This window comes from Sphaerodactylus townsendi, linkage group LG02 (assembly GCF_021028975.2).
Source record: "Sphaerodactylus townsendi isolate TG3544 linkage group LG02, MPM_Stown_v2.3, whole genome shotgun sequence".
Taxonomy (NCBI): domain Eukaryota; kingdom Metazoa; phylum Chordata; class Lepidosauria; order Squamata; family Sphaerodactylidae; genus Sphaerodactylus; species Sphaerodactylus townsendi.
In genome coordinates this window covers 57,268,660-57,293,502 of record NC_059426.1, presented here as the reverse complement: position 1 = coordinate 57,293,502, position 24,843 = coordinate 57,268,660, and the positions used below count along the sequence as shown (strand labels likewise).

The window sequence follows — 24,843 nt, the reverse complement described above, 5'->3', positions numbered from 1 at the left end:
CTCTGAAGGTGGTGGAGTGGCATGACAGCAGCGCTGTCCCTGCCCACTCAGGCCTCTGGATTAGGCTGCCCATGAGGATCTGGGTTCAAATCTACACTTGGTAATGAAGCTCAGTCAGAACCTTGTTGCTCTCCCTCAACCTCACCTATCTCAAAAGCTTGTTATGAGGATACAGTACAGAAGGGGAGAAGTTTGCACATTGCCCTAGGTTCTTGGAGAAACACTATGATAAAAAATGGTATAAATCAATGTTTTGGGTAAGGCTGTTAACTGACTAATGATTTCATAATGGATTATTCATCTGGCTGATTCAACTAAATTTAAATTTTCATGTCAACAAAACTTCAACATAGATGTCTTTTTGAGGGTGTTGAAAGAAGAGCATTGTTCCTTTTAAGAAAAGAGCATATAGGGTCGCTCCCCACTTACCTCTTCGTGTGCAACTCTGCAGCGTCCCCGTGCCGAAAAGCCTCCGCGGCTTATGACCACGGAGACTATTTGCTCCCCACTCATTTGCCATTAAGGAGCTAACGCGGGCAGCCAAGAACGGGAGTTTCGTGGGAATAGAGGCAATGAAGCGTTTTCATTGGCTGGCACAGGTGTGCGTCATGGAGGGAGGGCGGGCCTCCGTTTTCATTGGCTGGGACGAGGTCGTTTTTGATAGGCTCGGATGTCTGCACGTCATCAGAAACGCGCTGGAAGCTTTGGAAGCATTTGTTTGAGACGTCTGCACATGCTGACGTCAGCATAAAAATAAAGTGAAAATCAGTTCTTGCCGCCGCCACCGACTACTCGTCTGGTCTGGTCTGCAGCACCGCGCTGTGTGAATTCGCAAACTGGATTCGCGGTGAATGTGCATCAATAAACCGCGAACAAAGGTAACAAGAGCGGTACGTCACGTTGTGCACACGTCTCAACGTCTTCATGTGGCTTCATTCTGCGCACTGACGGTGACGCCCTCCCCAAACAAAATGGAGGACTCTTTCCCCTGATTGGCGGAAAGCTCTGCGCCCCAGCGAATCAACCGCGCGTCATCTTCCGGGTTCCCCACCACCCCACCCCCCCGCGCCAAGCGCGGGGTTTGGGAAAATGTTGCTGTTTTTTGAAGAGCAGATTTGACGCGCGCCAGGGAGGAGGAAGAGTGGCAATTTCTGCGCAGCCGCGCAGTGGACACTGGGGATGTGGGGAACGTCCTGGCTCCCCGCGTCTGAACAAGAGAAAACCCCGCGGCTAATGGTGAGTGGGGAGCGACCCATAGTTTAATAAATTAAACATAGCACTCACTGTTAGAAAGAAAGGCTATTATTCATCGCTGACTTCTGTTGATCACTAATGCTGAACTTTCAGTTTGTTTGTATCTGATGAAAGCTTTTGGGTTGCTAAATTTTAGTGTTGGTGAAACGTTGTGGGGCATTTTGATTTGGAAATGGTCACTCTTTCCCGCATTTTGGATTGATGAGGTGAGACCTTAAAATGCCAGTCCATGCAGATGAAATGAAAGTGACCAACCTGAACTTGCTTGTGGCTCTTGTTGTTCTAGGTAACTCATAATTATTTCAGATTGCAATGCAGGCCACCTTGTATATTTGGGACTAGAATGGAAGAAAAAATAATATTTTATGTTGGCGGTTGTGGGTTTTCCAGGCTGTGTGGTCATGGTCTGGTAGTTTTTGCTCATAACGATTCCCTCACATCTATGGCTGGCATCTTCAGAGGCATGCCAGAATGTGTGTGTTTCGGTTGTGTAGTGGGGTATATGTTTTGTCTACCTCACAGGGGAGATGAGGGGGGCACATTTGCCTCATCTTTACGTTTCTTTTGAAATTTAGTCCTTTATTTTAACTCCAGTGATTTAATTGGGTACAATTTTAGTAATTCTATCTTGTCCTTTTACATTTTTATAACATTAATTTTCATTATAAACAGAGCAGAAACTAAAAAAGAATCACACAAATATTACAATTTTATCAGAAGACTAACAATGCAATCCGTGTGTGTGTGTGTGTGTGTGTGTGTGTGTGTGTGTGTGTGTGTGTGTGTGTGTGTGTAACTCCTCAGGAGGTAGTGTGATCTCTGCAGTGATGTAAATGTCTCTTCCACCCACATAAGGAGAATTTCTGCCAGTGCAGGGGCACATATGCTGGCACTGGGGAGTTATGCAACAGTGCATGCAACATCCAGGCATTAATGCAGCTGCAGTGCCAGGCTTCATCTGGTGCAGGAGCTTGGGCCAACACCAAAGGGGACATTCCTGGGGGCAAAGCCAGATTTAGTTGGCTTCCTGAGTCCTTTCGGACAAGGAATGCCACCTTTTGCTGGTGTCCACATACACTAGCAAAATTGGTAGCAAAGCTTATTGAACTGCATACTGTCATGGGCTAGCCTCTGAGGAGTGGCGATTCCTCAGAAGAAGAAGAGCTATGCCGAGAGGACTCAGCCCTGCCAGAACCCCAAGCAGGCAGAGAACAAAAGGCAGGTTGATCAGGACTCTCAGGCTGGAGTGCCTGCTGAGACACCTCAGTCTTCCAGATGGGTGCCAGCTGTTAGCACTCAACTGGTAGTTCATTGGAGTTACCTGTGCCAGCAGAATTATGCAAGCAGTGCTGCAGGAAGAAACTACAGAACAAAAGATGCACTGCCCACTTGCTGACCCATCCGTACCTGTTTGAACAGGAGAGGAGTGAATTGTCACAGGATGAGGATTACTCTCCTGTGGGGGGCCTATAAGAGGGCTGGTTGAGTGGCAGGCAGACATAGACACAATGTACAATGTGATCACTGCCTTGCTGATATCTTGCCAATAGAGATAGCACCGAAGTTGTAATTATCAGGTTATCACCAAGTGCTTGGCTATAGCACAAAGAAACTGCTACTTCCCCCAGATTGACCAAGAATAGTAGAATCAGGTTCTGAGCATGCAAAATCAGTACTATCAGCAAACCAAGTGTCCAAAGCCAATAGATAAATGACACATGTGCAACAGTATTTCAGTTTTAACGCCTTATTGTTGATTCAACTCTCATCAACTGCTTTGAAGCTAAAGACTTTTCAGAAGGTCATAGCAGCACGTGCATATAGTATATGTGAGCAGGATTGTGGCAGAACCCTCATCCCTGGATTACGCACATTTATTGGAATGTATGCTTGGAATCCACATATATGTGGCTGTCTGTGATTGAGAATCATTTTTCCCCCTGAGGCTTCCGGAACACATGAAGAGCAATCTCCTTCATTGTAAGGTCTACACCAGTGGTTCTCAACCTTCGTAATGCCGCAACCCTGTAATACAGTTCCTCATGTTGTGGTGACCCCCAACTCTAACATTTATCCATTTTACAGATGGAGAACACAGATGCAGAGAGCCTTAGGCGACCCAAAGGGGTCGCGACCCACAGATTGAGAACCACTGGTCTTCCCTAATGAATGTGCATAAACTAGGGTAGAATTTGTATTATGATCACATTCCTCCCCCAAGCTTTGCGTGAACTCCAAAAAGGATTACTTCTATGCCCATTTGAAAGCTATACAATGGTTCATGAACAAATAATCTTATTTTGACAATGACTCAGGTTTGAAAATCTCAGCTATGAGGCCAAATTTTTATTCTCCTGATCTCCCTCCTTTAGCTGGTAAAGGATATTTCATACAAACAATAATTTGAAGAACAGCGTAGAACAAGTGAATATGTAGTCTCAGACTTGCAGGCTTTGAAAAAAATCAACATGGTGCAAAATCAGCACACACGCCTGAATACTTTTTGAGCCTTTGGGATGGGTGGAGGAGTTCTCCTTGCTAACCTGGCCTTTGTAGTTTCTTTGCACAGCAAATTAATATTGTTACAATGTTGCAACAATCCATTATTTTCTGTGAAAGTCCCAGCTCTCTTTTAAAAAAAATATCCAATCTCTTTTATTGCAGAGATATAATAAGGCATACTTCAACCACAAAATGGGCCACTTTAAAATATGGAAGCTAGGATTTTACAGACAAAAAATACACAGAGTTTACCAACATAAGTATGTTTACTTGTTGATTACACCCCCTCCCCCACTCAGCCCAGTGGGGAGAGGGGTTGACACCACAACAGGGCAGTGAAAATGGCTGCCATGTGAGCAGTACTGGAAAAATCTACATTTTGCCACCAATAAGCTACTGTAAAGGCTTTGCTGTGATCTTTCCAAAATATGTCAGCACAGCAGGTTTGGGAAAGAGCAGAAAAAAGCCAGGGAATCCCTGTCAGATGCATAAATGATTTTCCTCATGACATCTAACCTAGGGCAAGAAATTCATATGGAAATAACCAGGGCACTATTTCAGTTGGTGGTGTGTTTGTTGAGGTTTCAGTAGGCTTCGGTAAAGTATATAAGACCTACTCTTACATATATTAGCATTAAATTGCACAGAAAGTGTATGGAAAGCTTATTGGTTCTATTTACTTTAGTACTGCAGACAAACTGGACATGCAGGTCCTTGCTCCTAAGAAATAACCATGTGAATTGAAACACAGTGAAGGGAAAGGATGCCCACCATTTTCCTCAGATGCTCCCCTGCAGCCTATTTTGTCTTTGCATTCTGTTTACCATCATACAATGTCTGTAGGTGGCAATATAGCAAGCATTGTGAATATGGAACAGAGATTTCTCTGCTTTTTGTGAAATCTATTCTTTTCGGACAAAGACAAACCAAGCTTGTGAGAGATGATACATTACTGCAATAAAAATACTAACAAAGAGCAACTGTTTTAGCGTTAGAATGAACCCTCTTGCACCAAATAGAAAGTTAAATCCAATCAGAATATTACTTTTTCCAGCTATAATGCTATTGTTATTGCCAGGAAAATAGGAAAAATATTTTCCTAAGCCTGCCACCGAACTACACTGGTTAAGGATCAGAGCAAAGAGACCAGCGTTGTCCAAAAGCCTCCACAAGGCTTGGAAAGAAGGTGTATATACAAATGTGCTGATATTTCACATGGTTTCCTTCTTGCCTTTGTCCCCTTTAAGGTTTCACTCTCTGTGCCTCACCCACTACTACCACACAACACACATACTCTCATACACATTCAGCTCATCCTCACACTCCTCACTCTGCCCTCCCTCACATCCAACCACCACTTGACTACTTCCTCGCCCATATTCCACATCCATATTGAACAAGCTTGAATGTAAAAAACAGCTGGAGGGAGGGAGAGGGAAGGGACGGAGGGGGAGGCACGCAAGGGAAGAGAAGTGAGGGAGGGGAGAGAGTGAGGGGTGGCATCCAAGGGAAGAGAGGGAGGGAGAGGGAAGGGACAGAGGGGGAGGCATGCAAGGGAAGAGAAGTGAGGGAGGGGAGAGAGTGAGGGGTGGCATGCAAGGGAGGGGAGAGTGTTGAATTTATTAGCTGCCTCAATGTTGAATTTATTAGCTGCCCAATGTTGAGGATTACACTTTAGTTAATTTAAGGTTTTGTTACTGTTAATTTAGGATACTCTTGCTTATAGGTATATGTGCTTGTACTGTATTGAAGGTTCTTTAAGGTTTCCTCTAATGTTTAAGTTTAGAAATGTTATTTTAAATATTTGTATCTATGGGTAAAAGCAATAGCTTGTAACAGCTGATATTAAGAGTCAAGGAAGCTAGCCTTGGAATTCAGTTTGGACCAACACCCGGTAGATCTCTTTAGCGGAAACAAAGACCCCTTTGGATTTACAAATTGAATCTGATAATGGCACCCCAGATACCATAGCCGTTGAAGAACGTGTCAAGATCACCATTGGACCATTTGAACGTTCTTTTGTTGCGGGACTGAGGCGTGGGAGCCTCAGGTCTTAACTCAAGGAATCAGTCCATCTGATAACCAGATTCCTGGGTGCGTTAAACAGGCTCACCCAGTTTTATGAATGGACTCTCTCCGCTATCCATTTCAGCACTAGCGTAAAGTCTCTCAGGAAGACGCCTGACAGTGAGATTTCATGGTCCCATTCACAAAGTTGTAACTGTATATTTTCTTTTATGTGTTGATGTTTCTGTATTGTTGTACAGTAAGGGGACTGCCCCCTTACCTGCCCTCTTACCTGCCCCCTTGCCCCCTTTGATGTTTGTGTATAAAAGTTCTAGCGCTTGGCTACAAAAGCGTGATTCCCCTGCCCGAGCTGTAGCAGCTACTTCCGAAAAAAATACTTTGCTTTGAAGAACACCGGCTTCCTGCGCCTCACTATGTTGTCTGAGCTGAAATCACTTAATGTTACCGGAGCAGCAGCGGTAACACTATAAGTTCCACTTTGCAAATTAGTTGTTTCATAGAGCAGCGGTTCTCAACCTGTGGGTCGCGACCCCTTTGGGGATTGAACGACCCTTTCACAGGGGTCGCCTAAGACCATCAGAAAACACATATTTCCAATGGTCTTAGGAACCGAGACACAAATAATTTTATGGTTGGGGGTCACCACAACATGAGGAACTGTATTAAAGGGTCGCAGCATTAGGAAAGTTGAGAACCACTGTCATAGAGGGTTTTGGGACAAAATACAGGGAAATTTTGAAACAAAAGACTTCTTTGGATCATGTTTAGGATTGGGAAGATATTTCCAGTAAGTTTAGATGTACTTTGGCAGCTCACACTAGTCGTGTGTGTGTGTGTGTGTGTGTGTGTGTGTGTTCATGTAAGAGAACTAAGCAAATATGATAACAGATTAAGTAGACACTGGGGAGCAAGTGAAAACTGAGAAAAAGAGTGCTAATATGAATTAAATTATTAATTATCTATATGATAACTACATAGGAGATCCAGCTCCTAGAACCACAATCTGAACTATGTTCAGAATGAGAGCAGCAGTGGTGTAGTGGCTAAGAGCTGGTGCACTCTGATTTGGAGGAACCGGGTTTGATTCTCAGTTCTGACGCTTGAGTTGTGGAGGCTTATCTGGGGAATTCAGATTAGCCTGTATACTCCCACACATTCCAGCTGGGTGACCTTGAGATAGTCACAGCTTTTTGGAGCTCTCTCAGCCCCACCCACCTCACAGGGCGTTTGTTGTGAGGGGGAAAGGGAAAAGAGATTGTAGGCCCCTTTGAGTCTCCTACAGGAGAGAAAGGTGGGATATAAATCCAAACTCTTTGCCCCTCTCTTCTATTTTTGTGACAGTGGTGCTTTCTTTTTTAAGAAGAGAAACAGGAAAGATGGAAACAGTATGTTGTGGATTTTGATGGTCAGAAGGTTGTGTAATCCTGTGCAGAGTGATTCCAAACTCAAACTATTGTGTTCAGTGTAGGATTGCATTGCAAAGCATCTGTCCTGGACATCCATGAGGAAGCGAGTCCCAATTCAGAGCTCTTCTAAGCATATTTAGGCCTGGATGTAAATATTTCAAAAAAATACGAAATATGAAATAAATACTGCATCCTTGGAGAAAAGGCCTAGCAAGGTCTGAAAGCTTCTTTATTCTGGATTATCAGAATTATTACACGAAAGAGAAAGTAGACTCGTGGACTTAGCGAAAAAGATCTGTCCTCAGGGATTCTTACACTGACAAAGAAAGGGTGCCTGGTTATTCCCTGCATCAATAAACCTCTGGAATCCCAAATCTTATAAATCAAACTTTAGTTTCTTGTTACCATGTGTGTCCATAAAAGGACTGCAGCAAAAATCCATGAAGCAGTCAGGGTGCCCTAGGTACTTTTAACTCCCAGGTACTTCTGTACATGAATCAAAACCTACCCAGTTTCTTCACTTGCTGGAAGGGACTTGCTGTCAAGCCCCCTAATCACTGTTTGGAAACCAGCTGATACTACAGCCTGCAACAATTTCCAAAGCCCTTCTCTCCCCGCCTGCCTCCTCTGGCTGAAATTCAACAGGAGCTCGTCCTTCGCCTTATCTGAGACCCCCGCCCCCAGCCCAGTGGAGTGTCATGTGCACCTGAGCCTCCCTTGTCCCTCTTCCTCTCCTGTTTGCTCGTTAATCTTTCCGGTTAAGGACACTGAACCACATTAATTGCCGCTTCTGCACGGCGAGGACGAGCGGAGCTGAGCCCTTCAAAGACCCCAAGGGGAAGGCTTAGGCAGGGAGGTGGGGCGCAGGGTGCCGCGGAAGCCACACTGCTTTGACAGGGACTGGGTGACGGGAGGATCAGGGGAGAAGGGAACGAGCCTGGATCTTGGCGAGGGGCGCTTCCCTCTTCCAGGCGCGCACTGCCGCTTCCCCCGATGGGCGATCCTTCCCCTCCCAGCTTTTCCTGCTCCTTGCCAGGAAGTCCTGCCAAAGCTGTTTGCAACAATGAGAATTAAAAGGGCTGCCGGTGCCGGGTCTTGGCGGTGGGGACACCCTTTCCCCGTGACGCCCAGCGGCAAGACGGAGCTGTCAGCCGCCTAAAACCAGCAGGGGTTTTTCTTTCTTTCGGTGGAGCAGCAGAGGGGAATCGCGTTTGAAGCCGACAGGGCGACTGCCGGCAAAGGGGGCGACGGGGGTGGTGGTAAGGAAGGATCAGAGAGTAGGGCTGAACAATAGAGTGAGGAGGCGAGGGGGCGGGCACAGCCTCCTCGGCGGCGGCGGCGGCGGCTGCTGATGTTGGAGGTGCTGGCTGGTGGTGCGGGTGCGCGCACGCCTTTGCAAGGAGAGGAGGGAACCACCACCCCATCACACGCACAGATCCAGACACCCCCCACCCCCGACTGGTAGTATCGGAAGATCCCAGCAGACTCCATGGCAGGGATGGGGTGCTGCTGCTGCTGCTGCTGAGAGCGCCTCCATCTCCCCCTCCTCCCTTTCCTCACACGCCCTCCTCCTGGCGCGCCAGAGAGCCTGGGTGTCTCCTTCTCCCTCGCCCCTCTGCGCTCTGCCTCCACCGCCGCCCCAACTCACTGGATACTACCCAGCTGCCGGGATCGCTGCGAGTCTCCTTCTCCCCAAGCCCAGCCATGAACCCCGCCGAAGGGACAGCGGAGGAAGGGGCAGTGCCCGATTCCGAGGTGGACGCCTTTTTCCGAACAGGTAACAGCCGGGGAGGGAGGTGTGTGCCAGGGAGAGACCGGGCTGCCAGCGCCCTGGCGAGATTTGGGGATGGGTGATGTCGCGGCGTGTGTGATGTTTGATTCACTTTGGATTTTGGAGGGGCAGGATGGGTTTGAGGGAGTCCCTGACGGTAGGGATCCTCGATTGATCCTCCCCCCTTTGATTATCTCCCCCCCCCCCCCAGTCGGCATTGTTTTCCTCTCGTTATTGACAAAAAATGCTTGGTGATCCTCCCGCCTCCTCCTCTGGCAAGGCAGAGGAGGAGAGACTTTCCAAGGAAAAGCCACCGTCTCTGTGCAAAGGGATGCTTTTTGTGTTTTGGGCTTTGGTCTGTTTTCGGGGGGGGGGGCAAACTGTTGGCTGTCAATCAGTCTTAGCAGGCAAACCAAACTGATGCCTCCTACCTGCCCCCCTCCTGAATCTGGATTTCTTTCTCATGTACATGCATATTTTGTTCTTAGGCTCCGTGGCTAGCAAATCACCATCCTGTTTTAAAATCATGCCTTTCACTCTTGTGCGGAAATGGGGTGATCTTCAGTCACTTTTGAGAAGCCAAGAGCAGGCTTGGTTGTCACAGCATCCGTGGCTTTCTAGACCCCTCTGGAGTTGAAACATGTTAAGGCATCACTGTGGTCTCCTGGCCTTCCCACTTTTATGCTAGGAGGCATAAAAGCCGAATGAGATGCTAAATGATGTCTTCTTGTAGACTAGCCAGAGACACACTGGCTTTCTAAGCATACCTTTTAAGCTGATGCACAGGTTGGGTCTGGTGATGGAGCCAGAGGCTTAGATATTAGCCATCTTGGAGCTGCTGCTTACAATACGTTACCTAGCTGGATCAGTGAGGAAGGCTGGGCATGTGGGTGGGAAGGAGCATAATAAACAGACATGATAAATTATTGTGGAATTTGATTTTTAAGAAAAAAAACCACACCCCAACATACCTATTCTTTGCATTCACCCATATATTTTGTAAACACTCCTCTTTCTCTTACATGCTCACATTGCATGTAATCCTTTGGCTCTTGATGAAGTACTGGAAACCCTTTTCTTTCTTTCTGTTACTACTTAGGCACTTTTTGCTCAAGCAGTGCCCCAGGGGCACATAAGTGGATGAGTGTGAAGACTTGACTGGTGTGGGGGGGAGGGGGCTGCTTGTAAGGAGCAGCCTTCATGCCATGAACTTTACAGGAGAGCCTTTCAGAAGGTCATCACAGAGGACATGTCAAGATATAATTCATTTGTCAAGAGAATGGGTGTTTGCTCTCTTGTGTCAGAGGGTGCTAACATAACAGCAGAAGTTTGAACAGAAGCAGCTGTACATATGTGTGTGTGTACAGCTCGTACACAGGGGATACCCTCAGATTTGTTTTTACATTATCTTAGTTCTGATGAAAGTGAAAGAAAATTTCCCATTTATTCAATGTCTTCCAGGTCCATAAGCAGAATTTTCAGGGGTGGGAAAAAAACAGTGTTAGAAAGCAACTTTGTGGAATCTTAATTAAAGATTGGAAAGGATTAAATGCTTTACCCTTCCAGACTGGAGGCTGGTTCTTGTTGCTACAGGGGCTTTGCTTTTCCAGCTGCCTCTCCCCTCCTGCTTTAGCCTGAGCAGCAGTCATGTAGAGTGTTTGGGGCTCCTTCAGCAGCAGCAGAACAATCCCATTGTGGCTCTAACTTTTCAAGAAGCTTAAAAATCTCGCAGATCCATGACAGGTCTCCTGGCTGCCCTCTGTGGGAGGCTACACCCCATTTCTGCTAATATGCTTTGATCTCTGAGGATAAGTATAATATGGATGGACTGTGTGAGGGTGTCTCATGAGCCACAAGTATCTCCTGAACTGCAGCGATCTTTGCCCGAGGGTGCCTGAATAGGGCTACAGTCAAAGCAATTATGGATTTAGTAGTGCAAGTGCTCTAGGAATGTGAATAGTTCAGAGGATGTTCTCTCAATCCCATTTCCCTAGACCCTCCCCCACACCCTTTGGTTCATATTTGGTCCATTGACTTGCCTTATAAATGAAAGGCTATTTCTGCATTAGATTGACACGTTAGCTATTTAAGTATCTGCCCAATGACACTTTATTCACAAGAAGTGTTGCTAAAAACAATCATCCCATCAGACATTTCCTCTTCTCACTGCCCCGCCTGAAGTTCTATACCAAAATAATCTTGATTATAAACCTGTTTAGATGTCCCATGAATTTCCTGTAAGGTTCCTTGGAATTTCAGATGTATTCAAGGAAGTAACTAGATCAAAAGTCTTCTACTGCATGCTGTTGAGTGTAAAACACTGATTCAGTTTCACATAAGAATCTGTTATTAATTCATAGCTTTTAAAAAGAAAGCTTCATTTGTGTATAGTTGTAACAGGTAGGCTTTTACATAAATACAAATAATGCTGGTTAGCAGAGCTGTCTTCTGGCTGCGGCCCTGAGCTTGTCAAAACCTAATAACTTTGAAAAAAAAATCTTATCTAAGGAAGCTTTCTTGTTCTGTTTAACTCTTTGTTTTGTATATGCTTAGATTCTGTGTTAGTGTTCATGGATGCCAGATAGGGGAGAGCAGGGAGCAAAAAGTAATCAAAAATGCGTTCAAAGAAGAAAGAGGAGTATAAAGAGCATTAATAAACAGCTGTGTAGTCCAATCCAGCAATATCCTCTTAATGAACCCTTCCAGCAATGTTAACAGGAAGAACTGGAGATCATGAATTCACCGAACAGTTTTGGAAGTCTACAGTGTAGTTAGCACAGCCAGTTTCTGTATTCTCAAAGGTTATCAGTTTCTCCAGTGGTCTGATACTGGACACAAGTTTTGTGATTTGGACTCCATGATAAAATTGGTACAATTGTTAGTAATGGTTTCTTAGTTAGGGAGCACATGCTCTAGGGCACGGTAATAATGACAAATATGTACATTAAAATTACATAAATGTTACATGTAGAAAGAGAGATGTGACACTGAAGGAAAGGGTGTGTCTAATTTGTACAACTTGAAAACATTTGCCTTTTTTTGACAAGGGAATTGTGGTGAAACATTTTATCTTACCTCACATTTGGTTGTACCTCTGGAGGTCAGTAACAAATTGCATTGTGGCGGGGAGATGACTTATGGACTCCTAATTGTGAAAATTGCATGCACGGGGAAGAGATGGCTTATGGACACCTCATGCTTGTGGAAGAATTGTGAAAAGATCAAAAAGTACATGGCTTAGAAAACAAACTTGTGTGTGTTCTGGATTAATGCACAAAATATGTCTTCCATTTGATCACCAGTATTCTGTTTGATTCCTGGCTGATTGCTTTTAAATCTCTTTACAGTCTGGAATCAAGTTAGATGGGAGTGTGTCTTTTCCCATATGTGCCTCCTTGAAATCTAGCATGGGAAATCTCTGGAAGGTTTTGCTATCAAATCTATACAATTGGCATTTTTGATCAGGATATCAGATGACTGTCAAGGTGTGCTAGATTTGGGATCCTGGGCCTTTTAAATTGCTTTGCGAGACCCTTCTTTTTAGATGAAGCCTTAAAAGAAATCTTGAGATTTATTGACTGTTACTGTGTCCACTAATTTGCTGCACCATACTTTCTGGATATAGTGGATATCGTTGTTGTGTCCTATTTTGAGAACCATTGATCTGAAAACCAGATAATAAATGTCATATAGATAAATAATAGGGTTTTAATTTCTAGCTCACATTAGAATGAATAGGCAAAACCAGTGAATGCATATTTGTTATTGTTGACTATTGGGGATTCATGGATAAGGGGCTAGGCCCAGTGCCAAGGCATCTGCTTTGCATACAGAACATCCCAGGTCAATCACTGGTACCACCAGTTAAAAGCACACATGGTAGGTGATGTGAAAAACATCTACTATAGACTCTGGAGAGCTGCTGTCTGCCTAACTGGACCATATGGACCTTGATAGACCAGTAGTAGTACTCAACAGAAGTCAGTCCCATGCCTTCCTGAAGCTTGGGCCCTTTGACCTGAAAGCCTTTTGTCCCTTATTCTCAGATGTGTGGAGATACTTATGAGTAATTCAGTAGTGACGAAGGGCATTTTTAACATGCTACAAAGATTTATTTTGTGTACTGTGGTTGCCATGAGAAGATTGTAAACGAACAGAATTAGCTGGAAAAGGCTGAGCTGGACATGATGATCAGGGTGGAGTGGGTCTAACTTTACAAGAAAAAAGAGAGCGTGGAAAATGTGGACCTGCATCCTCTGTGCTGTAACATACTACCTCGTCTCAGTCATTTTCTCCAGGCACTTTTAAAGTTTTCTCTGTTTTATGGATCACTCCCAGTAGTTGAGGATGATGAACAGTGCTTGGATTAACTGACTCAGTGTAAGGTATAGACTGGGTATAGGCAGGACTCAACAACTGTCTTTTGCATGCTATTTTTTAACATTCCATTTTAAACACCTCTTGCTTGATGTATAAATAGTCCTTTAAATGATGCTTCCCACCATTTATAGTTTGTTGTTCTGTCTCCTGTGCAAATATAGCAGCAGCTATGAGTTCACCAGGTAGGCTGAGATGGACCACACCCTTTCAGCTTGATGTTTGCAATATCTGACCAACCTGATCTACATTTAAAGTCTGTCATAAGAATTATGGTGAGAGCTTCTGTCTATTAAGTCACAGTGGCCTTTAACATGCACGAACTCTTCATAATAGTTTTATTAATCTTCAATCTCAGTTTCTTCCTGCAAGTAGAAAGCACCCACTCGTACAAGCGCAATTAATATTTTAAGCAATATTTTAATATTTTAATGTGTAGATGTTCATTTAGGATATTTAATCTAGAGTCGTTCCATAATGGATGCATCATTCTTTATATCAGAAATAGAACTAATTTGAGGAAGTTGCCCATTCTGTACTTTTTAAACTTGGGATTCAACTGTGTCCTCCACGCCTTCCTGTTGGCTTTGCCCAGAGACAGAATGCTGTGTTTTTTTCTGTTTGACCAGCTCTATGGGCCCCTCAGAGGGCAAGCTGGCTAAAATCAGATCAAATAATAAACATAATTTATATGGAAGGGGTTTTGGAGGATAAAGGAGTACCTATTGGTGTTGTAGGATAGTTCAGTCTTCATGTGGCAAAAAGAAAAGAAAAGGAAAAAAAGAAACTTGTTCTTACATCATTCCCATTAAACTGTGGGTCTTACATAATGAACACTTTACAAATTTGTATGCCTAGGTGGCTGAGAGAGGCCTTCTAGCACTGGTAAAGAAACTTGATTCATGGTCAGATATTACACTATCAGGAAAGTCATGAATAGCATAATTGTAATTTTTTTGAATACTGATAGCATTACTTTAATTAAGTGAGCCATGTAAATATGTCACATGTTATGTAGAACAGCAGTAGCACAGTGGTTAAGAGCAGGTACACTCTAATCTGGAGAACCAGGTTTGATTCCACGCTCTGCCACTTGAGCTGTGGAGGCTTATCTTGTGAACTAGATTAGCTTGTGCACTCCAATACATGCCAGCTGGGTGACCTCGGACTAGTCACAGTTCTTCAGAGCTCTCTCAGCCCCACCTACCTCACAGGTTGTTTGGTGGGGGGGAGGGGAAGGGAAAGGAGATTGTAAGCCCCTTTGAGTCTCCTACAGGAGAGAAAGGGGGAGGTGTAAATCCAAACTCTTCTCTTCTTCTAGATGTCTTTTAAAAATCTGATCTACTGTCAGGAGATTTTTTTCCTCTTCACAGGTGTTAAATTACCTGAGTAGAGGTAGCATATCTTATATTTCAGCTTTTATGATTGATTTCTGTTCTTATCTTGTACTGATTTCAGCTTTGTACAGAAAGGTCATAGGCTATACTTCTTGCATTTTTGGTCCACTTTTAACAAATTATGATCCATTTTAATGTTCTTTTTTCTTTATGCCTGTATCTGCGTACACATTAAAAAAATCTGCCAACTGAGGATATACCTTCATGCATCAATGATATGGACCCTAGACCAGGGGTCTGCAACCAATTTGGCCATGCTGGCAGGGGCTGATGGGAATTGTAGTCCATGAACAACTGGAGAGCCACAGGTTGCAGACCCCTGCCCTAGACAATGAAAACTAATGGCACAAAAAATCAGTTAATCTATGATGCAGTATTGTTGTTGCTTGTTTATGTTCCACTAGTTGTCAACCAAATAAATGTTTTATAGGTGTGTTAAGTTTTATTATTTATACACTGGGAACTTTTGAGACATGGCAAACTAACATTGGCATAAATAATAATAGTTAAATTCCCTTTCTTTTAACATAGGCCCAAGATTATTAAATGTTTGTATGTTCCTCAGGCTTGGATAAATAGGGCTGTACATAAGTTCCCCGTGCAAGATAGAATTTGAACTGTATTGTTGATTAACAAAGGAAAGTTGTTCTTAATACTCGGGGGGGGGGGGGGGTAAAGCAAAAATTATACTACAATAAAAGAACTGTGAGGAAACAATTCGGAGTCCCTGTCTTTCAAGAATTTCTATACAACATCTTGCTGAAAATAGATGGAATAATTTTTGCCATCTTAAGCATTTATAAAGAAGTGGCAGACCATATTGCACAGTAAATTGTCTGGTCCCTGTGCAGTTGATGAAAGACCAAAATGTGGTCACCCATACCCAAGGCAGGAGTTGGTGCATACTTGTGAGAACCTTCCAATTATACAGAGATGTATAACTTTGTAAATTAATTCAGTGGGGTCAACATCAGCCTTAATGAAGATTAAATATGTTCCAGAATGGATAGGATAGCCTAGACATACAGCACAGAGGATCACTGGATTTGTCAAATTACTTTTGTGCTGTTTCCTGAACATGCATTGTATTTGATAGGAAAAAGTTCAATCTAAGTAGATGAGATTCAGTAGAACAGAAAGCTGATATAATTTTTAGGGCAGTGAATAATTCTCTTTGTATTACTGCCATTCAACCTGTATGTTTTGACTTCAGCTGTTGTTCATTTGGGCACACATGATGGCCCGCTCTGTTAATAAATAAGTTAAAAGTGATTGGGAGTGAACATACTATTTAAACAATAGAGCCTCTTGAAATAATGTCTGCAAAGAAGAGTTTTTGAGGCTGAATAACTGTATGGTTCCTAAAAAGTATCAGGCATTTAATACATCTTGTTTTTGGTTGCAGACAAGAGTTTTCATGATGGCTTTATTATTCTGCCTTCAGACTTTATAACTAATCAAGTCAACCCCATGATGTATGTTTAATCAATGAGACTGAGATGTGGAATAAATTGTCATATTTTGGGAAGGAATCTCTGAATTGACTTAACATTTGAAGCAGTTTTACTGTGACATATTATTAAGCAAGAACTCATACTACATGCTGGTAAAAGCAGTTGGGATTTGGGTGTTTTACTTGATATTATGTCATTTGGCCATATAAACCGTGCCTTTTTCAATTTAATGTCAGACTTTCTCGTCTGCCTGCAAAATTTTAAAGCCAAATTTCATCTCGACCCAAATTCCGATTGTAGCCATGTGATGAGTGTGGGGATGGGGGCAGCTAACTTTCCTAACTATGCATAAGATCACCTGTTAAAAGTGAAACACTGTAAATGCTTTTGTAGCTCTAGAAAAGAAAAAAAGTACTATTTTTGTTAAAAACTGATAATAGTAGGGGTCACATCCCTATATTGATCAGTGAAATCATGTTGGAGTGGTGGAGGGTTAAATTGTAAGTTCAGTTGGGACCTCAGGTGGCTGTAATTTAGATTTTAAGGACAAATGGAGACCCTTGATCTCACTTTGACTCCCTTGCCTGCGTGCCAGTATAGTAATAGTTTGAACTAACAGAAAAAACTGTAGCTGCCACTATTGTTTCTATCTTCTTGATAAGATCCTGAGATGCTTAGGAGGGAGACAAAGATTTTAAGGGCAAGGTTGGATTTCTGAGAAGTGAAATAAATAATCACATACCTTTCAAAGGGGAGCATCCAAATAAGGAATTCTCTTTTTGGACAGGTGTGTGGACCTCTTGCAGGCAACTAGGAGCCCTGATGAAGTATTTTGTTGCTTCAGCTGCTCTAACTTATAGTTCCAATGAAGTTTCAGTACAGATACAAAACTGCAGTTTTGCTGAAGTGCTGGGATACATACTCTACAGTAACCATCTGTATTTATGAATATATGAAAGGAAAATACTTGTGGAGTGCTTGGCTTTATTAACCCAGATTTCCCTGTAATTTATGACTTGAAACATCAGCATGGCCAAGGGCCAAATGAGAGGCATTTGTACTCATATTTTATTTGGACGAAGGTTCTGCATTTAATGCTATGGTGAATAAACAATTCCTATTTTATAGCATAGAGCACAACCCAATATTAAACCACATGGGGATTCAGAGCTTGGCCAGAGGGCCTTGAAATTAGACCTAGACAGTTGTAACACTGCAAAGGAAGCCAAAGCATTAGGCAAGAAAGAGAGTGTACACATGCACACCCAGAGAGAAATCTGACTAAAGTACAACATTTTGATGCATACACATGACCTCAAAAGCACACACAACCTATAGGACTGAAACAGGCTGAAATCCAGCCACATCTGTGTTTCAGCAGTTTCCTGATCAGGCTAATCAAGGCATACACTTGAGGACTAGTTCCAGATAATTTTTTCAAGAAATGCTAATGTCCTAATGCTGACAGACTTCATTAGGGTCCAGTCTACAGCTTCTAACATTATGTGAACCTCCAGGTTTACACATGAAATACTTCTTGCCCTTTGAGGGCCGTTGTTCATATAACATTGATTGAAACTTGGTCTGTGTGCAGCCAGGTTACTTCCAAAGAGATTTGCTTCTTGGATCTCTTTACCTAACACTTATGAACAAGACATGTACCCAGTGGTGGGATTCAAATAATTTAACAACTGGTTGTTTACAAGCACCATTTTAACAACCGGTTCTGCTGAAGTGGTGCGAACCGGCTGAATCCCACCACTGCATGTACCTCTAAAGTGAAAAATATCTTTTTTGCAGTCTTCACAATCAAAAGCAACTTTTTTATTTCACTAGTGGTGGAACAGAACTGCTGTAATTAGGCATACTGTGCCTTTTACTCGAAGATCACATCATGCTTGGCTGAGGATAATGAGAGGAAATTATCTTCATTTTAATAGGAGCAATTGGAGTGCTGGAGTGCTGTGGTCATTAATATTGTAGAAACAGTTTTGGGTGGATGTATGTTTGGAGGGAAGTGAAGGAAGCTTTGTCTCCTAGTGAGAGGCTGTTCATGTTACCATAAAATGACTATCAGTTGGGTGTCTTAAGTTTCTTGGCATTTAAACTGGTCTTGTTCCTCTGTTTTCACAGCAGGCTAAAGTGTAGAGACTTTCGGCAATGATACTTTCTTCATCTTTTTCTTTCTCCAGGCTGGGAGGTCTTTGGCATGTTTGACTTCTATACACAGTATCAGGATGATAAACGCACAGGAGCCAGACCTTTTCAAAAGTTGGCAGCTTTTCAACGTAGTGTGAGAGCTGCCGGATCAGTTTAACAAAAATAAATATTTTCTGGATACTGTAAAAGGAAAATATTCATCTCCAGATATGTAAGTCACAGGTGTCCTGCCAGAATAATAAAAAGTCATAAGAAAAAGCAGGATGGATTAAGACATTCTGAGACCCTAAGTTGTGTTAAATTTAAGAGACCCATCATATTATTTTTAAAAATTAACAAATTTTGTTGTATTTTGACATCTTTGATAAGCCAAGGCCCTAATAAGGGTGCCAAATGCCAACTTGAAAGAAAAAAAGTCCAGTGCCTTTAATAGAAGTTTAATGAGTAGAAACGAGCAGTTGATGCTTTTAATAGAACAATAGGACATATTGTGATAGCTGCTGCAAATTAAACTGCTATTGAAGGAACAGTTAGAGGGACCAGTTACAAAGTTGGCTTCCCTTGGTCCTAAGTTGTCACTTACTTAACTTGTACCTAAATCCAATTCTGGGTGTGTCATGGATCTCCTGCCTCTGTCACACTCTGACAAACTTAAAGAAAGCTATACCCTTTAAAACCATCAGTGGATTTTAAACTTGGCTTGGGATTGCACGGTTAGTAAGGAAATATATTGCTACCAATTGGCTGTATTTGGCACATTACAAAAAGCTTCCCAGTCTGTGTCCTCTGGAAAAACATGAATTAGAATTCTTGTACTGATGTTGCCATCTGGATGGTCATGATGTTGTTAGCTGATGTTTCAGGGTTTTACTTCACTCCCCTCCGCAAAACACAGACTGTGTCTCTAACACTGTACCTGGTAGATCTAATGAGAGTCAGTAAATGAAATGAAGAACCACTGTAAAGTAGGCTTGTACCACTTGTGACTCACCAAGTTGAAGATAATGGGGGTAATTCAGGGGACTCATTAAGCCTTCTGTTTTTTGCTGCCTGCCCCAGATGCAATAGAAGGAGAGCTGCCAAGCACTCGGCAAGCCACAATGCATGGCTAACCATGAGCTTCCTTGGCCTTGGTGCAAACCCACTATATTGCTTGTATATCCAGTTGGGAATGGAGTGGTATTGAACAACGCCAACTCTTTATTCTGACAGGGAATTGTGGACATTGCACTCCCAGTTGCCATACAGATGGCACAGGTTGTTTGCACATTGGTGCCCATCTGGTGCATATGAGATCTGTGACACTGCACAGATCCAGTCTGACGTGTAATGGGTCTGTGGCTTTGTGCCAGAACAGCAACAGCCTAAATTGAGCTGTAACAGTAATTTGATGGAAAACAGTAATTTTAGGCCATTGTAATAGAAGATGCTTTTGCATGCAAGGAATATATCTGTCCTGCAGAAAAATTGCTTAGTAATGGTACAGTGCTGCTGTTAATGCATTCTAGTTATGTTCTGCGAATTCCTGGGTGAACATAAAACGACTCTTGTGCAACCCCCACAGAAAACAGAGTTTGACCTGAATATTGCTAAGTAGCTGAAAACAGAACTTGCATGATAATATATGGAACCACTGTCACAGATCCTGACTCCTGGAGTGTCCTGTGGCCTCCTGCTGTTTTAATCAGAACTGGCAGCCTCTGTGCGGACAGCAGCGTCAGCAGAGAACAATGGTGTCTGATTCTTATTTGTCAGCTTGGACAAAGGGCCTGCTGATGGGTTACGGTGGAGGGGAGGGCCCTTCTTTTGTATGATGATACCGGCATGGCAGATGGCTAATTGGACATGATAAACCACTGGGGCCACAGAGGAGTGGAATGAGAAAGGGGGAGGAAAATGGAGGTCTGTGGGGATTATCAACTTCTACTCTGTCATGTTGAAGAAAAGGAGGAAGTTCTCTGTCAAAGCAGTTGCCATTAACTTTTTGGGAGGGGAGGGAAGGGGTTGTTGCTTGGCCATATGTCATCCAGAAGAGGTTGGATTTAGGGATGGGGTAGCCTAGTTGAATCTCTTATGTATTCTAGTTAATGTACTTAAATGTATTTCATGGCTGTGAGTAAATCATATTATTGGGTGGGAAGGTAAGGAAACAGTCCCTGGAGATTCTGGTTCAGCACTTAGTAAAATTAGTAGATCACAGTCTTGTCAGAGAAATCAAAGTGTCATTCCAAAGAGGCAAACAAAAGGGGCATTTTTGTTTGTGCAGGTTATTTTAGTGGAACTGGAAATAAAATATAGACCAAAATGTTGTTTATGTATTCTTCTGTATTTCCAATTTTTGAATGTAATTATGACACCAGATTTTGAGGACCTTGCTAATGATTTTTTAATTTTACATAATGAACAGTCAGGGTTGGTCTTAAATTTGTTAAATGTAACAAAATCAGAAATTAATATTACTTGTCTCTTGAGGTGCAGAAAGGAGCCTACATGAATCTTGTTTCAAGCATGAGACAGACTTCTTGATTTTCCTGTGGCAATCAATAGACAAGGGCTATAGAATTATGATTCTGATGTGAACAAGCATATGGATATTGTCTTAGAAGGGTTTTAGTTCAGAGATTCATGATATTTGGGGGGTGGGGGGGACACTGTATGACTGTATATCCTGTTCTTGAATAGCTGTGAAGTTGTTGCAGAAATGATTTTGTGACTGCCATTCAATTTCCTGTAAACAAACTTACAGGGTCAAATGCAGGAAGAGGGCAATAGCAGGAAGAGGATCATATTATTGGCACCACCTGCTGCTTCCATCTTTCGGCACTGCCAGCCCTTCCTGGCCTTTTAGATCGGGTGCCTCCAATTAAATCATATGCTGTACTGTTCTAAAGTTATTTGCTGCATTGAATTTTAATGTAATTTATTATTGTTTTTAGATGGTTATGTATCCTATTGGATTAATTGATTTATTATGCGGTTGTTTGGGATTGTTGTGAGCTGCCTAGAGCTCTTTGGGGATGAGGTGGCCTATAAAATCAAATGAATGAATGAATGAATGAATGAATGAATGAATGAATGAATGAATGATAGGAACAAGAAGCGAGGGCCACTAGTACAGAATTATTATGACAAGATTTGGACGTTGACCTGGAAGTGTTTATCAGCCTGTCACATTTCCTTCCCATCCTTCCTCTGATAAGTTCAGAGCGGTTGTACATAGTTGTACCCTCCTCCACTTTATCCCCCCTCTCATTCCGTTAGGTTGGCCTGAGAGTGAATAAGAGGCCCAAGGCCAGCTAATGAGTAGCACAGCTGAGTGGTGTTTGAACCTAAATTTCCCAAGTTCTAGTTCAACATTCTAACTACTGTACCTCAGTGGGTCTCTAACTAGTGGAGGCCAGCTTCAATTCGTATCCCATCAAGCCAAAAGCAGCCCAACAGCCATAGGCTGCCCTGGGCAACTCTGTCATTTTTGCAGTCCCAAGACCTGCATCAAAATGACAAATGCTCTGACTGGCTACCATGCATGGCTGCTAAACTGCATTCAGTTTGTTGGGTTGAAAATTATGCGGACTGTGAATTTTTTGTCAAATGTATATTTTCGGGAAATAAATTGTTAAAATTTTGGGGCTTTGTTTGGCTCTGTGGTAGAGTGGCTGGATGACTATGATAACTGAAGGGGCTATGTGCCATGCTAAGCCCTGGTGTAGTTCTGATTTACATTTATTGCCTCCTGTTACACAGAATATATCATAAAACAGCCGGCTCTTCTGGAACTGTCTGCTGCTGCCTTCATGGCAATTTAAGCTTTCCTCCTTTATCCTTGAAAAGCGGAGCAGGGAGCTCAGCGAATGATGCTAATAGACTTCATCTGAAGCATTTGGATAAATTCAGTAGGAAGGAGCAAGTCAATCCTAACGAGTATGAAGTAACGATGTGAGTTTTGAGGGACTGAATTGATGGGGTGTGAATCTCCAGGAAACAGACCACTTTGTTTCCACTCATTTCTACTCAGAAGCAAGCTTGGGCATTGAAAACTTCAGACACCTATCACAGCAGCCTATTTGTGTGTAGTCTGTGCAGTTCTCCAGATTTTTCTTTTGAACTTTTAAGAGTGAGAGTATGAGGGTCTGCTATGGAAATAACTTTATTTTTGAAGGGAGCAGCTGTTAAGATATGTACTTCAAAAAGCAGCTGCAAAGGAAAATACAAAACATGAATGGATGATTTTTTTTATATATATATATGCAAGTTGCTATCAACCCCAATATAAAGCCAGTGTTATTGGTGGAATCCAATAGCAGTAGCTTTATATCCTTTTGTATATTCTGTAGCTGTGCGCTTTTCTAAACAAATGTCTGCCTTGTTATTAGCCTTGGATATTTGCCTGCCTTTTCTCCTTCCAGGACTAATAATAGCAAGGAGGTGGCTGTGGTTTTAAGTGGTGAAACCATGCTGAGAGGGGGAAAGGGAAACAGTTAAACCTCATCTTCTCCTGTAGCATGGCTTGTGCAGCTGCTACTTCCATTTTCAAAAGCTTGGAAGATTCCCTCATGGGTCTTCCAGTGTCATGCCTCACTGGGACATGAAACATACGTTCCCTCCCACCCCCCCAGAATTAAATTTGGAGGTGCATATCATTAATGTATTTTAGAGTGCGTAAGTGGTCATAACTAGCTGGCCTCCCTTGCCTTCTTTTCCTTTCTCCTCCCCTTTTTCATGTAGGGTGTGAATGCTGATGATATGGGGGCATAGTTTAATTTTTTAATTGTTTATCCCACTTAATGGAAGTCGATAGTGCTGGGATATGGACAAGAATTTTTAAAATTGATTTTATTGCTTATTGATCAATGTTGTCAGCTGCCCTGAGGCTGCATCAGGAAGGGCAGCCCACAAGTTGAATAAAATAAAATAACCTTTCTTTATAGGTTTTCTTTTAGAGTTCTAGAATTACTCATTCACAGGGAAACTACCCCATGTTTCGGCATAAGTTGTAAACCTGGGCATTTCCAGCTAGGAGGAGGAAAGCCAAGAGTGGTGACTGAAGCACAAACACACAGTCCTTCTGAGGATGGGTGATTCTGTCTCCATTTCTGCCATGGGATGGATCTGATGCAGAAGTCCAGCAGAATGACTTTCTTCCAATGGAGCTTGAATCCAAGGAGGCAAGGCTGGAGGAGAGGCTGTTTGTCAGGATTGGCAGTAGGTGGGAGGCTTGAAACACAGTCCAGATCTGAAGTACTGTTGGCCAATCAGGAAATGTCAGTTTGTCAATGGAGTCCTGCTCCCTTAAAGGAGCAAGCTCACAGTTTGGGGTTGCTGCTCCAGCCAGGTCTACAGATGGCAACTCATTTCCTCTGTGGCACAGAGTACCTTTTACCAGCTTGATTTTCTGCAGCAGCCATGACCCCTTTCCTCCTAGAAAAGCTAGATTTGGCCACGAGTTATTCAGTCTCTGTTCACATTCAGGTTAGATGTCTGTAATGTAGGGCTGCTTTTGAAAACAGTTCAAAAGCCTCAGTTAGTTCAAACTGCAGCAGCCAGATGGTTGGTTGGTAGTTATAGAGATCATATCATGTCATTCTTACTGTTACTGCACTGATTGACTATTCTGTTCCAAGCCTAATTCAAAGTGCCTCAGATGGTTTGGGACCAGAGTACCAAAAGAACTGCCTACTCTCATAATATCTGCCTCTGTAAGATTTTTGTCTGTGGTGGCCTTATTTCATCTCTCTCTGTTGCTGGAAGAAATACAAGCAATAACTAGAGAGGGAGCATTTTTAGTTGTGCCTTTCTTGAATTATGAAATGCCATCAGTCACCCAATATGTTGACTTGCACTTGTTAAGATTCCAGTGGCATGTGAAGCTTTATTTATTAACTGAAGAATTTTGTAAAGCTTGTATTTTTGTTGTTGTTGTTGATACTGGTTTACATACATTATTATTGACTTTAGTACCATGCTATTTTATTGCTGTCTTTTTTGCTGGTTTTAAGTGTTTTGAAGATTTTAGTGCTGCTGTTCTTTTAGTTCATTATTGAGATTTTAACTGTTTTTAGATGTTGGTTATTGCTGAATTTGTATGGTTTTTTTGCATATTTGCATAATTTTTTTCAAATTTGCATGTTTTTACAATCTTTGATATCTTGCGGTTTGTAAGATAGTCTGTATTGATTGGGGAGTGCAGGAAGTAAATTTCAAAGTATCATGCAGGTACCTAGTGTTGCCAACTCTGATAGCTATGAGGATACGACAATATAAGAATCATAATGTGTGAATTAATATTTTACTTGGTTTATTTCATTTTATATATGCTAATAAAGGGACGGATTGACTGACTGATAGGGTTGGGAAATTTCTGGATAACTGGGGGGTTGAGCTTGGAAAGGGTGGAGCAGGGGAGAGCAGAGCTCAGCAAGGCATAATGCCATAAAGTCTACCCTCAAAAGCATCCATTTTGTGCAGGTGAACTGATTGTTGAATCTGGACATCAG

General features: G+C 42.6%; 1 protein-coding gene across 6 annotated transcripts in view; it reads left to right on the top strand.

The window, feature by feature from the left end:
• The first annotated feature begins 8,604 nt into the window (after nucleotides 1–8,604).
• KALRN (kalirin RhoGEF kinase) overlaps nucleotides 8,605–24,843 on the top strand; it is a 668,527-nt gene continuing 652,288 nt past the window's right edge. For all 6 annotated transcript variants that reach the window (XR_007243596.1, XM_048485754.1, XM_048485753.1 and 3 more), the window contains exon 1: nucleotides 8,605–8,967. Coding sequence is in view for 5 of the 6 variants with exons in the window: in XM_048485754.1 (XP_048341711.1) it covers nucleotides 8,895–8,967 (73 nt within the window). In the remaining variant the exon portion in view is untranslated. The remainder of the gene's footprint in view (nucleotides 8,968–24,843) is intronic.